This window comes from Arachis stenosperma, chromosome 10 (genome assembly GCF_014773155.1).
Source record: "Arachis stenosperma cultivar V10309 chromosome 10, arast.V10309.gnm1.PFL2, whole genome shotgun sequence".
Lineage (NCBI taxonomy): Eukaryota > Viridiplantae > Streptophyta > Magnoliopsida > Fabales > Fabaceae > Arachis > Arachis stenosperma.
In genome coordinates, this window is record NC_080386.1 from 3,372,105 (window position 1) to 3,386,939 (window position 14,835).

The following is a 14,835-nucleotide window of genomic DNA, read 5'->3' on the forward strand; positions in this document are numbered from 1 at the left end:
ATAAAATTATGTTAACTAGGTCAAATATTAATGCATTTTGAAAATATATATTTATATTTGTATAGAGCATAATGTTTTTTAAAAGGAAAAATATTAGATGTATAAATTATTCAATAGATTGCTGTATGTATAAGACAAAATTCTAATACTTATTTAAAAAGATTAATAAATTAATTACTAGATCAACCCAATTTGATTAAAGGAAAATTAGAAGAAAAAATATAATAAACTTTGAAGTGGGAAGCCCACTAGATGAAGGATTATGGTTACATCCTATGGTCCAACTCCAATCCAATTATGCTCAACTGTATTTAAATAATTAATTTATTATGCTTAGGCTAAATATATAGTATATATAGGCGTATTATGTACGTATCATATAGTTTTTATCCTTAAAACTCATCTTGAAGGCGCATGATGAACCATAAAAAACAGTGCATTGCAATTTGCAAGTAGTGACTATATTACTGGTAAAATAAATGCTTTGGTTTGGATTCAACTTGCTCCAGAAAGGTTCTTGTGCAGTGTAACATCTAATCTAAGACATACACCGTATAAACTACTGCAACTTCTACACTTCACACTTTCTTATCATAAGAATAAAGTTGTTTATGGACCACAACATGTGCCTTCTTGTGGTTGTCAACTCAAAAGAAAGAAAGAGTGTGAAACTTGCAAGAATAGGTATCAAAATTAAACTTGGATAAGAAATAAAGTGATATTAATAATAATGATTTATCAGTTTGGTTTTCTTATTCCTAGTTTGTGGATGTTACTTCCTTGAACTATAATATTATAGATAATGAGGATCATGGATAATTGAATATATCCAAACATTTTTGAGGGAGTTAGTCAGAGAATCATGCATGCATTTTTTGATGAAATACAATCAAAACTGCTTTCATTAACGAAATTGAAAAACCATCAGCACAAACAGTTTTCACCTTGAACAGTGACCAGTGTTTCAGTTCTCTACAAATATGAACACAAGCACAACATAACATAACCTGAATAGAACAAGAGGAATAGTGAACTCCTAGGTATTTTGTCTTGGGAACTTCTTCAGCAATCAGCAAAGTTTAGCTTTTGTCTCAACTTTAGGCACACAAGGATCTACTACCCTTTATTAAAGACATTTCCTTTTCCACATAGTTCTACTTCATCTCTCAGAATACAACAAGATCTTCCACTATAGTCTATAGATACTTAGTGGCAGGAAGCACTGATTAGTGATTACTTCTACCACTTAGGAAAGGAGAAATGATCATGTTTTCTTCTACTCACTCTAGACTTATTAATGATTCAACTGGGCTTGAAGAATTTCAACTTGAGACCATCATTGACCATGCTCCAAATACCTCCAATGGAAAAGGCCAAGCTGAAACCAACACCTAACCAACCAAGAATCCAGTTGAAGTACCAGTTGAAGCTGTACTTTGTTGGCTGCTTTATGAGAACCCACATGAAGCAAGGATATGCAAAAGTCACCGGAAGAGTTAGTCCTCCTAACAAACCAGCAAGGCTTGAGAGGAAGGGAAGTGCCACTCCTATGAAGAATGACACAAATCCATAGAATACTCGAAAACCTGACCTCACCCATATTGAGCATGGCCGGTTAGTCCTGCTCGTGTAACCGGCTTCAAAACTGTCGAAAGCAGGCATTGAGTATATCTGGAAACTGCTTAAACAGTTGAACACAACAAGGAGGAATGTCAATGCTAGAAGTCCTCTTGATATGTCATGACTGTGAAATCCATATAAAGCAGTGAGAATCCCTCCAGAAGGCATCTGTAATATGAAAACAGCAGAAAAGTTTTAAGGATGCTGCATGATAGCAATCATGAATTTCTTAATGGAAATGGATATGTCTTCTATGGACATTTTTACATCTCAGTTCACTTACTTGGTTTCCATAGGCCCAAAATCCTCCAATAGCAATAGGAAAGAGGCACAATGCAATGAAGAAATAAGCAACCTTGGCACCTTTCCACATTGGCACACGAGCCGGGTGCTTAAAAGTCGAAGGCATTGTAGCCTGAAAAAGAAGAAAAACTCATATTTTCATTAACTAAAGAGAGAAAAATCAAGAGTTTAATTAGACAAAGTTTATGGCAAGGCATTATTATTAGTACCTGAATCTCTAGTGCCAAATTGTGGCCTCTGAAAGAAAATGCTACGATTCCAAGAGCATTCAAGGCAAGAAACAAGGATGCAGAAGATGATGGCGATGACAAAGGTTCATAAGAGATGGAGGCTGGCCTTTGTTGGCTCACAGATAGAACCCAAACCATGGTGGAGTAAGTGATTGCTGTCACAGCACCTATGAGTGAGAGCCCTGCAATTGAATTGAGGTTTGGAAGCTGAGACAGGACAATAGATAGAGAAGTGAAAACCAGGTACCACTCCACTGTGGTTAAAGGATTTGAGGTACACGTTGGACCACAAACAATTTGGAAGAAGAGTTTCATGGTTTCCCCTCCTATAAGGATCAATGCAGTTGCAGTTCCTGCTGATAAATAAACAGTTGGGAAGAGAGCAAGCCACACCCCTAATCTTTCCCCTGAAAAAGCAAGGTTGAAACCTTTTCAAATCATGCAATGATAGTTTTAGGACTGTTATATGTGCATGAATCTTCAATTAACTTGGTTTGAGTACCCAACATAGTTTTTGAGGATCAATTATATGTAAAGCATTCTTGCATTGTTAATTATGCAACTTTACATAACAATGTGATATAATAAATAAAGTATATCAAATAAACTCACCAAATGCTGCTTGAGCAAGCTCCACATATCTGTTGTACCTTTTCCCAGGAACAGCTTCATGCAGCTGAACCAAAAGCCATAAAGTGTACAGTTGCCAACAATATGCTATTGTTAAAGAAAGGATTCCCCAACTCCTGAAAAAAAAATCAATGTTTTTGGATCAAATTATTCTAAGATATCTTTCATAATGACATTTTATATTCTAATCAGCTTATTCGGACTAAATCTGCATTATTCTATGTTATACTCCCTCCCTTTCATTTTTTACAGGTATAGATGTAGAAAGTGCTTCTGGAACAGTATTAGAAATTAATCAAATTATGAGGAAAGGATGTAAGCATGATGGTCTGTTTTGTTTTTATTGTTTCTTTACCTTTCTATGTAGCGAGTACCAAAAGGAAACGCTCAAAAGACCAACACAAGCACCCCTCCCCCCCCCCCCCCCCCCCCCCCCCCCAAATCACCAAGAGTGAATATGGACATTTTGCAAGTGGTCCCTAGAACCTAGCAAAGGACACTACAAGCTGACAAGTTTTTTATTTCTAAAAGTGAAAGTAAAGTTTGAAAATATAGAGACTTCACATGCTTGAGCAATTACAAAGAATTGCATGAGATATCAATTCACATTGAAAATAATTGAATGAACTTTAGCTACAAATAAGTGCTGCAATTTTGCATTTAGCTGATTTTGGACACACTTAACAAGAAGGGGTCAGATATTATAATCAGGAATATAATGTTACACAAAAATTGTAAGGTAAACACACATACCAGCCAAGATAAGCAAAAGCAACAGGCAAAACAAGGGCCTGGAAACCAACACCAGCATTGAGGTTGTGGAATGCAGCATAGTGAGCATTTCCATTGCGAGATTCAGTGATGGGAAGCCAAGCATCTTGAGGATTGAGCTTAGTAAGATGGCCAACCTCCTCCAAGTAGCCCTTCATGTTTATGAGCACTCTCTTCATTGGGGTCCCTATTGGACTCAGAAACCTTGGTGATATGAAGGAGGTTGGTGTCCATGCATTTGATGATTTTGCTTCCTTTGAAGCTGGTCTTGGTGACCTCTGCCCGGATGGCGTCAGTATCTCCGGCGTTGACACCCTTGGCGTCGCCGGTATGGATATCAATTCTGTCTCCGGTCTCTCGTCCATTGAATGAGTCAAACTAAATTATCTAACCATAGAAAAACAAATTTTAGGAACAGCATCATAAGTGACAGTATAGAACTGCATGAATTATGAATTTGATGTCTTACAATTGTACTACTAACTTCCTAGTTAAACCTCATAGACAAAAATGTAAATACTTGGTTACAGTCATGTGTTGATTAAACTTTTGTAACGGTTGTGATTGCAATAAATGAAGGTGACAGTGACACAGACATTAACACAATATACAGAACTACAGTATCAGTGTTAAATGTTCAATTGACTCAGGCATGAAACAGAAATGGCATCTTGAAATTGATGATTGATGACAGTGATATGAAACTAGTCTTTGATAAACTGTTGGTATGGTTTGGTATTCCATAGTTATAACATAATCTGGAAAATGCTTAAACCAGATTAATCAATGATGATATTCAAAATTTATTTAAAATGTTTTGTCTAAGTTTAAAGTAAAAGTTGGAAACAGCATTACAATCAGCTTAATCATTCTTTTTTAACAGGTCAAAAAGGAATAGTGAAGCGTGCTACTTTTTGCTGATTAGAAAATTTCAAATACAGACAACATCTACTCCAAAAGGTGCACCAATCATATCTATCATCTTCCAGTAAATTGTAAATTAATCCACATAAACAACAACATTCAAAAGGGAATGCATACTTACAAGATTAATACAAACTAGCTGGAAATATTGGCAATGAGATTTTTCAACAACAGCTTCCCCAAAAAAAGTAGTCAAAGGGAAAAGCTCAAATATCCTGAAACAGAACAAGTAAACATAAAAAAACAAATCATCACCATATCACATAACAGCTGAGATAACTTAAGTTTCATAGTTTGGAGCACACAAGTCAGAAATTTAAGCATTTGAAGATTAACAAGCCTACAAACTTGGAATATACTTTGTAAAAGATATGAGAATACTGGAGACAGATCAAATTGGACTCATCTGAAGTGAACTGTCAAATTCTCTAATTAGATATCCCAAATCTAAAATAGACCCTTTGAGATTCACAAAAAGCTATTCCAAAAAATACTTAATTGTAAAGCCTCTTTGTCATATACACTCCCATAATTTATGATGACTATTATGTAGACTAGCTAGGTTGGAAGATGAGACAACTCTTGTTTCATTAAATCTTGCTTGAACAAGGACAAGCTTGGATTTTTGCAGTGATTTATCAATCAAAAAATCACATGAGGGTACAAAATGCACTAGGGGCATAAACACTGTTTACAAATGTTAACAAACAACAGCAAAGCCTTATTACATAGACTAAACGACTTAAAATAAAACATATAATTATATAAAATAATGCTAACCACTTAACCAGAGTCTATAGTCTGCAAGTGTATGGCTCCAAAATCAGAAAGAAGAACATTTGAGTGAGAGCAAAAGCAAGGTAGTGAATGTAATAATGCAGGAGGAAGCTTAAAGAAAGAAGAAATGATGCAATGTAATCAATATTATGAAAGTTAGTACCTTGATATATGGGCACCCCACCAAGTATGAGGGTATGAATAGTGCTACAAGTTCAGCCTTCAAAGAGAATCGAATCTCATGAATGCAGCCTTCTTCTTCTTCTTATGCTGCTGCTGCTTCATTCACTGCACTGAGCAGACCAAAGTAGTAACAGTTATTTGAGTAGCTACTAATTTTTTAAAGCTCTTATTTATTTATTTATATATATTTTATTTGGGAACTTGGTATTGTGAGTCTCCAAGTGTGGTTATTTAAAATGATGTTGGTACGAGAAACCATGATGCTTTGCTTTGTTACTTATTTATCACTTTTTCTTTCTTTGATGAAATAATAAGAATAATGAAAAGGAAGAAAATGTGTTTGAAGAGTTGAATGAATGAATGAATGTGTTGCAGAGACAGAGGCACAGTGAGTGTCGTGTGGTGGGTCTCCTCTCCATGGAACACACCAAAGTAGCCGAAAGAAACAACTGCCAATGTATGAAGAATCTTGGCCGTTCATCAATCAACGGCATTCATGTCTGACTTTGACATTTGAGGTGACTTTGTTAATCCATCAAGTGCAAGTGCCCCACTCCTAATCATTTTGATTTTCATCATGCTTAATTAATACTTGCTTTATCCAACTAAACAAAGTATTAAATAAAATAAAACAACATGCTTATAAATCTAAGAAAAGCTCTGCAAGTGCAAGTTTTTTAAGAAAACTTTCGTAGAGAATTATATTTTTAAAAAAAAATAATAAGTAAATTTTAAAAATTTGTAGAACTGTATTTATAAATCTATAAATGATAGTATGAAATCTGACAAAAAGTTGGTTTGTTTATAGGGACAAGACGCTGAGACAAGGATACAGATACATAAAATCGTGTTTAACAGATGAGACATGAATAAAAATATTGTGTTTAGAGACATTGAATTAGTATATTTTGTATCTATCTGATAGGAAAGACACAAAACTTATTTTTTATTTTTTTTATTATTCTTGTTAATTTTTCATAATTATATTTCTTATTATTATATTTTTCTTCTCAAATTTTTTAAATAAAAAAATAAAAATAAATTATATTTTTATAATTTGTTCTATTTTATTACCAATCAGAATATAAAAACACTGATGTTTGGTTGGAAGGAAAGAAATAAAAAGGAAAGAAATTGAATAGATTTTTATTTTTCTTAGATGTGTTTGGATAAAAGGAAAATAAAAAGAAAAGAAATGTTATAAAAAGATAATTTTATCATTATATTATAAAATATATTAAAAAAATGAAGGAGTAATATTGGAAATGATGATAGAAAACAAATTTTTCCTCTCTTTTCTTTTTAACATTGGAGAGAAAAAAATTTATAGGTCCCACAAATTTTTTTCTATCCCTTTTCTTTCCTCTCTAATTTTTTTTACAACCAAACAATGAAAAATAATCATTTTTCTTCCTCTTTTCTTTTTTCCTTTTTCTTTTCTTCTCAAACAAACATAGCAAATTTTATATCTTTGTCTTTTGTATCTTGCTTTTAGTGTCTTATTTTATCATATTTTCAGAAATAAATACAACCAAAGAGAACATATATACAAAATGACGTAACTTTTAAAAGTTTATAAATTTAAAATTATAATTTTTCAGAAACTAATTTGTATTTTTTTCTTGCATAATCTATAAATTTATCATAATTCTTTAAATTTATAGTATTACTCTAAAATTGGTGAGAGGAAGAAAAGATGCTTTAGTGTGGAATGTGTAATGATTACTCTTGAATGATGAATGATGAACAAGAATGATTTCAGGTGAAGTGGAGCGTAGCAATGAATAGAGTGTATAGTACCTTTCAAGTCTCAATTCCACTCAAATACTTTCATACAGTAATAATACAAAGCACATACATACATAAAAAATAAGAACAGTTTAACTGTAAATTTCGATAAAGTGATGATATACTCCTTACTTAGGAGTATTAAAAATCATTGTATCTGATACAAGTGGCAGTAATTAATAAAGTGAAGTTGAAACTTGAGACTAAACATTGGAAAAGTGACAGTAAATTAAAGGTGGGAAAATTAAGAATTTTGTCGGAAATTACCAACCACGTGCTTGCCTGCTACTCTCTGCTGTTGACCCAACCACAAAAACAAATTGTCTTACTAGTTACTGCTAAATCATTTCACTTCTTTTCCTTTTTAAGCATGAAACTCACAACATCATTGTGTTCTTGTTTTCATAATTCTCATTTAAGCCCTTCACCATTTGCTACTACTAGTCTAGTAAGAAAAGGAAGCTATTCCGTTCGTTTTAAATTAATTATTTAGTTTTAATTATATATAGTTACTAAGATTATTATTAAAAGTATACATAATTGAATAGAAATATAAAAATATTTTTAATATTATTTTATCTTTTTATTACTTTTTTAGTCTTTTGAATTTTTTTTTCTTTCCATTTAATAGTAAAGGATATAATAAGTAAAATTTAATTAATTACTTCTTAAAATTAAAACTAAAACAGACAATTAATTTAGAACAAAAGGAGTAGTACTAACGTTGAAAGGTTACTTAGACAACTAGGGGCTATTAAAATGAAATTTGTAGGGGTTTGTGGTTTTTTAGCTTGGACATGGCTATAATTCTCTTTTTTCTATTCGAGGCAAAACAACAAACAAAAACGCACTTGTACTGAATATTTTCTATATGAAAAAAGTAACGGAATTATGCTTTAAAAATAACAAAAAAATTATGCATAACTAAGGATATTTTAAAAAAGAGTAAACTTAACGTTTGGAATAAGTTTTAAAATTGTTTTTAACGTTTAAATCGTTAGGAATCTGTTAACAGAATTGACAGCAAAATAAAATTAAAACAATTTTGAAACGTTAGGAACTTAAATAGGACGAAAATGTTGGAGACAAAAACCATACATAAAAATAAGAGCAATGCTAGGGGTCAGCAACATTTGTGATTTGTAGTCATCAATTAGCTATTAATAATGATTTGATGGTGTGAGATTGGTGTGTGATTTCATCCAATGGCTCACCTTTCTCTGCTGGTTACATGCTAGCCAAAATGCAATAAAATTGCTAGCCTTTTAGACTTTTCCTAAAAATAAATTTTAATTTTATCCTTCAATAATATCAAATTTTTTTACTGTACATAACTTTTTAATTATTTTTTAATCACATATACGTAAATTACACTTAATGACATTACTTTTATTCTAAATAAATTTATTTTTTATCATTTTACTCTTAAAAATTTTTATTCATCATAAAATATTTATAGAATGACTAGTACATAAATTTGTGAAAAAAATGATACATATACAATAAAGTAATGTGATTTTAGTCATTTTACAAATATTTTATGATGAGTAAAATTTTTTAAGAGTAAAATTATAAAAAAAATTTATTTAGAATAAAACTAATGTGATTAAGTGTAATTTACTTAGATGTGATTAAAAAATAATTGAATAACTATATATCGTAAAAAATTGATATTATTAAAAGATAATATTAAAATTTATTTTTATGTATCATTTTTGTCCCTAACGTTTTTGTCCTATTTAAGTTCCTAACGTTTCAAAATTGTCTCAATTTTATCCTGTTGTTGGAGATCTGTTAACAGAATTGACAGTGGGATTGAAACGTTACGGACTTAAATATGATGATTTAAATGTCAGGAACAACTTTAGAACTTATCTCAAACGTTGGGGACAAAAACGATACTTTATTCTTTGAAAAATTAAAATTTTTACACCAAACTTATCAAATGTTCATTATATATAGTAAATAATAGGAATTTAATTTTGATACACCGTCAATATAAAATAATTTTATATATGCAATTAATTATATAACATTATATTATAAAAAATAATTACTATTTTTATTAATTGCATGAATAATCACCAAAAAAGATTGTGCTTGCGTGACTGTGTATTTGTGTAAAATATTTTGGATTTTTTTTTTTTTTTTTTGCTTCGATTCTAAAAAACCTTTTTTTTGGTGGTGCAACGATAAGAAACGTGACGATCGAACAACGAATTGGGCCTATATATCATATCAAGTTAATATGTTACCAAGTCCAAAGATAATAGGTGCTCATAGGTGCTCATATAAGAGAATGTAAGATGACAATATGTGCTTTCTTAGTCATTGGCCTATTCAAGGCCCATTAGATGATAGAATAGATTAGAAGCCCAGAGTGAAGAACCGTGAGAGAGCCCACTACAACAAATATGAAAACCCTAACAACAGGTGAATAAATTGGAGAAAGAGAGAGAAAAGAAACCCTAGAATTTGAGAGAGAGAGAGAGAGAGAGAGAGAAGAGCAGCGAAGATGAAGTTCAACCCAAGAGTATCGAGCAGCCGCCGCAAGAGCCGCAAGGCGCACTTCACGGCCCCGTCCAGCGTGCGGCGCGTGATCATGAGCGCACCCGTCTCCACCGACCTCCGCGCTAAGTACAACGTGCGCTCCATGCCGGTCCGCAAGGAAGACGAGGTTCAGGTTGTTCGTGGCACCTACAAGGGCCGTGAGGGCAAGGTCACTCAGGTCTACCGCCGCAAATGGGTGATCCACATTGAGCGCATCACTCGAGAGAAGGTTAACGGCTCCACCGTCAACGTCGGAATCCACCCTTCCAAGGTTGTTATCACCAAGCTTCGCCTCGACAAGGACCGCAAGTCTCTCCTTGACCGTAAGGCTAAGGGACGCGCCGCCGCCGATAAGGAGAAGGGCACCAAGTTCGCTCCAGAAGATATCATGCAGACCGTCGATTAATTTAGTCTCTTTCTCACTCTCTCTCCCTTTTTGTTTGAAGTTATATTACTGATAGAAGTAAACAAAATTAGGTTTTGTAATTTTTGGATCTGAAACTGTTCAATCCGGTTAATTTTGTTATGCATTTAATTTTAAATCAAAATCTTATCACAATGCTGCTGAGCTTATAGTTATTACTACCCTAGTTTCTGCTTTGCTGTGTTCTGATTATGGCATATATAATGTGGAAATGTGTATGGTGCTCTCGTTTTGTTTGCTTGGTTAGTTTTTGGGAACGACATTGTTGCTGTTGTATTTGCAATGTGGGTTTGCCATAATCGTAGATTTGATAGTGTAACAAGTCCTGCATGCTATTTCTGATTAAACAGTGCTATGAGTGATGAGATTACCAATTTTACAGTTATCCCTGGCTGATATAATATAGGGTGCTGAAATTTTGTAATCTGACATGCACTGTTTACTTCCAAATTTGTTTGTTAATGATGGTTCCCTTTGTCAGACTATGGGTTAGGAAGTTTATCAATGGCCCTTTGGTCTCTCTAAGGATATGATTAGATGCTTATTGAGAAGCGAGAGTTTGTTCTTAACTCTTCATTTGGATAGGAGTTCTACTCTGATCCGTTTTCCATCCTATACCATGTGTTATATATCACCATGCTATGTTTACCCCAAATTAGGATATGGAAATCAGTCAATTTTGTAGAATACAAATACAAAATATATATTAAAAATAAATGAAATTATACATATATTTGTATGAATATATAGTAATTGATTTGGTGTGATTTTAATATACAAGAAACATTTTTAGTTATATATATATAGTGAATGGTTGGTGAATTGGCATATTATTTTTAGGCATTGTTTAATGGTTACATTATGCATTTTTAATCGAAAATTTTGTCCTTGAGCGAGATATATGTTCCGAAATTGTAGGGGGGTATTTGATGATTTGCATTCAAAGGTTATGCAATATAAACTTGACGAGACATCATCCTTCGGCCAGGAGGTTATTCATGGTTCATGGTTATGAAGAAAGAAAAATAAAAGGGTTGTTCATTGTTAATGGTTATGAAGAAATAAAAACTAACTCGATCGCTTGGCTATTGTTGTTAAAAAATTGTTTTGAAAAACAAAAGCTGGCAATTTTGTCCATAAAATTAAAGAAAGGATAATTATTGCTTTGCATGTCATATATACTCCTAGTAAGGCTTAGGCTTTTAACTATTGTTGAACTTAATTTGCTTTAGGTACCTTAGTTTTATGGAGGAAAAAACAAGCCAATAGAACATGTAATTATTTCTTATTTGATCACTGTTATCTCAGCCGACAACAGTTGAGCATTTTCTCTAACGATTATTACGGTAATAGAAGTAAGAAGTGATCGAATCTAGAGTTAACAATCAAATTGTTGAGTTGCAACTTGCAAGTTCCAACAGTTATGACTCATACTCGTGTACACTCAATACTGTGCCACGCAGCTATTTATCTGCACTCACATTTTCATAGCCAAGTCTCCATTTTGACCACTCCCCATCAGGCTAATTTTTTAGGTATGGAAGTTTAAAATGTGTTATACTCAATTATGGAAAAATTGTGTGTTTTTTATAGATATAAAGATAATTTTTTTTTTAAATTGAAACTCACAAATCTGAAACTCAGTTTTATTTTTGGAAACAAAACTTAGAGTCAGATTTGGGGTAATAGAGAAATCTGAGCCTCAGATTTGTGTGAGCTGAAAATTTTTTAAAAGATAAACAAATCGGTGGGTCAGTTTTGTGGAAAAAAAATGATAAACCATAAATCTGACCCTCAGATTTGTGGTATAACAAAAAAAAAAATTAAAATACACAAAACTGTGTTTCAGTTGCACAATTTTATAATTATCCATACAAAAAAAATACCCCACTTCTCCACGTTATTTAAAAACACCACCACAATCTCAATAATAAAAATAAAAAGTGTCCCCATCATCGTAGTCTTGCTTGTGTTGCGGTGGAAGCCATGAAGGCCGTGGTAATAACTACCCCCGGCGACCCAGAAGTGCTTCAGCTGCACGATGTTGACGATCCCCTCATCAACGACGGCGAGGTGCTCATAAAGGTCGCCGCCTCAGCCTTGAACCGTGCTGACACTTTTCAAAGGAAAGGCTTGTATGAGCTTCCAAGTGGTAAAACCCCTTATCTAGGTCACGAATGCTCTGGCACCATTTTAGCGGTTGGGAATAACGTCACCCGCTGGAAAATTGGTGACAAGGTACCCACTATTTTCGTCAATTTCAAAATGTTGTCTATAGAGAATTTATGGGTTTGTCTTGAATTTGATGTATGTCAAATTTTTATGTTTTGGCGAATTCATTGTCTGAAGGTGTGTGCTCTTCTCGACGGTGGAGGCTATGCTGAGAAGGTTGCTGTTACAGCTTCACAAGTTCTACCTATTCCACCTGGTGTCTCTCTTGAGGATGCTGCTAGTCTTCCTGAGGTGGCATGCACTGTTTGGTCAACTGTTTTTATGACAAGTAAACTCTCTGCTGCTGAAACTTTCTTGGTAAATAACTCACTCTACTTGATTACTTGTGCATAATTTTTTACATGCTTCGTGAATAACTAACTGGATCATATTTTGTTCAAGAGTTTGACATCGTTGTATAATGTTATTCTTAGATGATACCTCATTGCCTAATGATAAGTTGAACTTTTATCAATCATGAGTACTGAAATGAACAGGTTCATGGGGGTGCCAGTGGAATTGGCACATTTGCAATTCAAATGGCAAAATGCCAAGGAGCAAGAGTCTTCGCTACTGCAGGTCATAGTCCCATACTTCTTTGATTCTTGACTAGATTTATGGTAGGTATATTCAGTTTCCGTGCATTTGTTCATTTTTAGTATTGAATTTCAGGAAGCGACGAAAAGCTAGCTGCCTGTAAGGATCTGGGAGCTGATGTTGTCATCAATTACAAGACAGAAGACTTTGTTGCAAGAGTGAAAGAAGAAACAGGAGGGAAAGGTATACCATTTTCCACCTTTTGAAATTGACTTGTGCAATAACTGAAGCTTCTATACCAGTTGCCTCTACCTATATTACTGCAGGTGTTGATGTCATTCTGGATCATATTGGAGGATCGTACCTTCAGCGAAACTTGGACAGCTTAAACATTGATGGAAGGCTATTCCTCATTAGCATAATGGGTGGAGCTATAGGAGAAGTAAATCTGAATGGTATGCTCACAAGGCGCCTCACAATTCATGGTATGACAAATTTTTCATTCATTATTGACATTATCTTAGCGAAGAGAATTTTTCACTATAGTGCGTGCTATGTTGAATTACTGATCAACATTCTATTGATTCTTTTGTAACTTTCCATCTGATTTATCATTGATTATTAGCATTATATTAGAGAAGAGATCATTAACTTGAATTTTGTAGTGACTCCATTATCTATGTACTAAAGAGTTCCATCCCATCTTTTGTTGTATGGAATGTTGAATGTGTTTCTTTGTATGCCCTTGATATGATGAATTTGGATGTAGCTGCTCGGTTGAGATTTAGAAGTGCAGAGAAGAAGGCAGAGATAATAAGAGAGGTGGAGAAGAATGTGTGGCCTGCAGTTGCTGCTGGGAAGGTGAAGCCTGTTGTCTATAAATATTTTCCATTATCAGAAGCCGCAGCAGCTCATAAACTCATGGAGAGTAGCATGCATATTGGCAAGATATTGCTTCGCCCACAATGTTGAAAAGTCCTTAAATCCATGACTTTGTTGAATATTTCATTGTAACATAATGATATGCAGTGCTTGAAGGAGTTGGCTTTTAATCGTGTTGGACAAAACTTCTTGTAAATTGTAATCTTGTTTTCATGCTGCTTAATGGTTATGGATTTATTAGTAGCCATTTATTTTTCTGAATAATTAATCACTATTCATTATTTATATGATAAGGCTTTTTTTTTGTCTCTTTTATTAGAGATAAGAACATATATCAATGTCACCAGTCCACCATCGAGCTTGAGTCATGTTTTATCTTGTTATGAAATTTTCTTATATATATTTTATTATTTTAAATATTACCAAAAATTTATTGAAAATTTTCTCTAAAAGTACATGTTAACCAAACCAAATAAATGTATAGATAGGACAATTAATTTATTTAATTATTTGCCTGTTTTTAATGATATATATTAATCTTAAATAAGTTATTATGTATTTATACGTATATTTGAGTGTTGGAGTTAGGGGTGTTCGCGGTGCGGTTTGAATCGGTTTTGAATAAAAAACTCATCCGATCTTAACACTAATTTTATTTGTGGTGCGGTTTGGATTGGATGTTTTTTTTTTTTTTTAAATTTCGATCCAATCAAATTTCAAGCGGTTTGAATTGGATTGGATTTGCGGTTTATAAATTAAAAAAATTAAATACATATAACAAGTATCAACATCAAATTTTAAATAATCAATAATGACATAACAAGTCTCAATAATATCTTAAAAAGCCAATAATAATATAACGATAGAAATAAAATTATAGATTAGTTAAAATAAATAAATAAATAACATTTTGAACATAAAATATTTATTAAATAATAATAATACATGAATAATATAAAAATCTTTAAAAAATTAAACATGTTATAAGTATAATTGTAAATATAA

The 14,835-nt window shown here is 32.9% G+C and overlaps 3 protein-coding genes and 1 non-coding gene across 5 annotated transcripts; 3 read left to right on the forward strand and 1 right to left on the reverse strand.

The window, feature by feature from the left end:
- Positions 1–886: 886 nt before the first annotated feature.
- Positions 887–5,816, reverse strand: LOC130954236 (lysine histidine transporter-like 8). Its single transcript, XM_057880968.1, has 7 exons — positions 5,419–5,816; positions 4,600–4,693; positions 3,537–3,941; positions 2,766–2,899; positions 2,133–2,560; positions 1,904–2,035; positions 887–1,788 (listed from the first exon to the last, which is right to left on the reverse strand). The coding sequence occupies exons 3-7, from the start codon at positions 3,917–3,919 to the stop codon at positions 1,303–1,305; spliced, it is 1,563 nt and encodes a 520-aa protein (XP_057736951.1). The 5' UTR covers positions 3,920–3,941; positions 4,600–4,693; positions 5,419–5,816; the 3' UTR covers positions 887–1,302.
- A 3,865-nt stretch (positions 5,817–9,681) lies between these two features.
- Positions 9,682–10,355, forward strand: LOC130954562 (60S ribosomal protein L26-1-like). The gene has a single exon (XM_057881324.1). The coding sequence runs from the start codon at positions 9,742–9,744 to the stop codon at positions 10,180–10,182; it is 441 nt and encodes a 146-aa protein (XP_057737307.1). The 5' UTR covers positions 9,682–9,741; the 3' UTR covers positions 10,183–10,355.
- Positions 10,356–10,549: 194 nt separating this feature from the next.
- On the forward strand, positions 10,550–10,636 carry LOC130959325 (small nucleolar RNA R38). Its single transcript, XR_009078416.1, has one exon. It is a non-coding gene; the product is annotated as a small nucleolar RNA R38 (small nucleolar RNA).
- Positions 10,637–12,120: 1,484 nt separating this feature from the next.
- On the forward strand, positions 12,121–14,162 carry LOC130954525 (uncharacterized). 2 transcript variants are annotated; one of them, XM_057881275.1, is made up of 6 exons: positions 12,121–12,438; positions 12,550–12,729; positions 12,909–12,990; positions 13,084–13,191; positions 13,251–13,433; positions 13,718–14,162. In XM_057881275.1, exons 1-6 carry the CDS (start codon positions 12,187–12,189, stop codon positions 13,918–13,920), a joined length of 1,008 nt encoding a protein of 335 aa, XP_057737258.1. In that variant the 5' UTR covers positions 12,121–12,186; the 3' UTR covers positions 13,921–14,162. The 2 variants fall into 2 exon arrangements, with proteins under 2 accessions (XP_057737258.1, XP_057737259.1); XM_057881276.1 differs by having other exon boundaries at positions 12,122–12,438; positions 13,275–13,433.
- Positions 14,163–14,835: the final 673 nt, after the last annotated feature.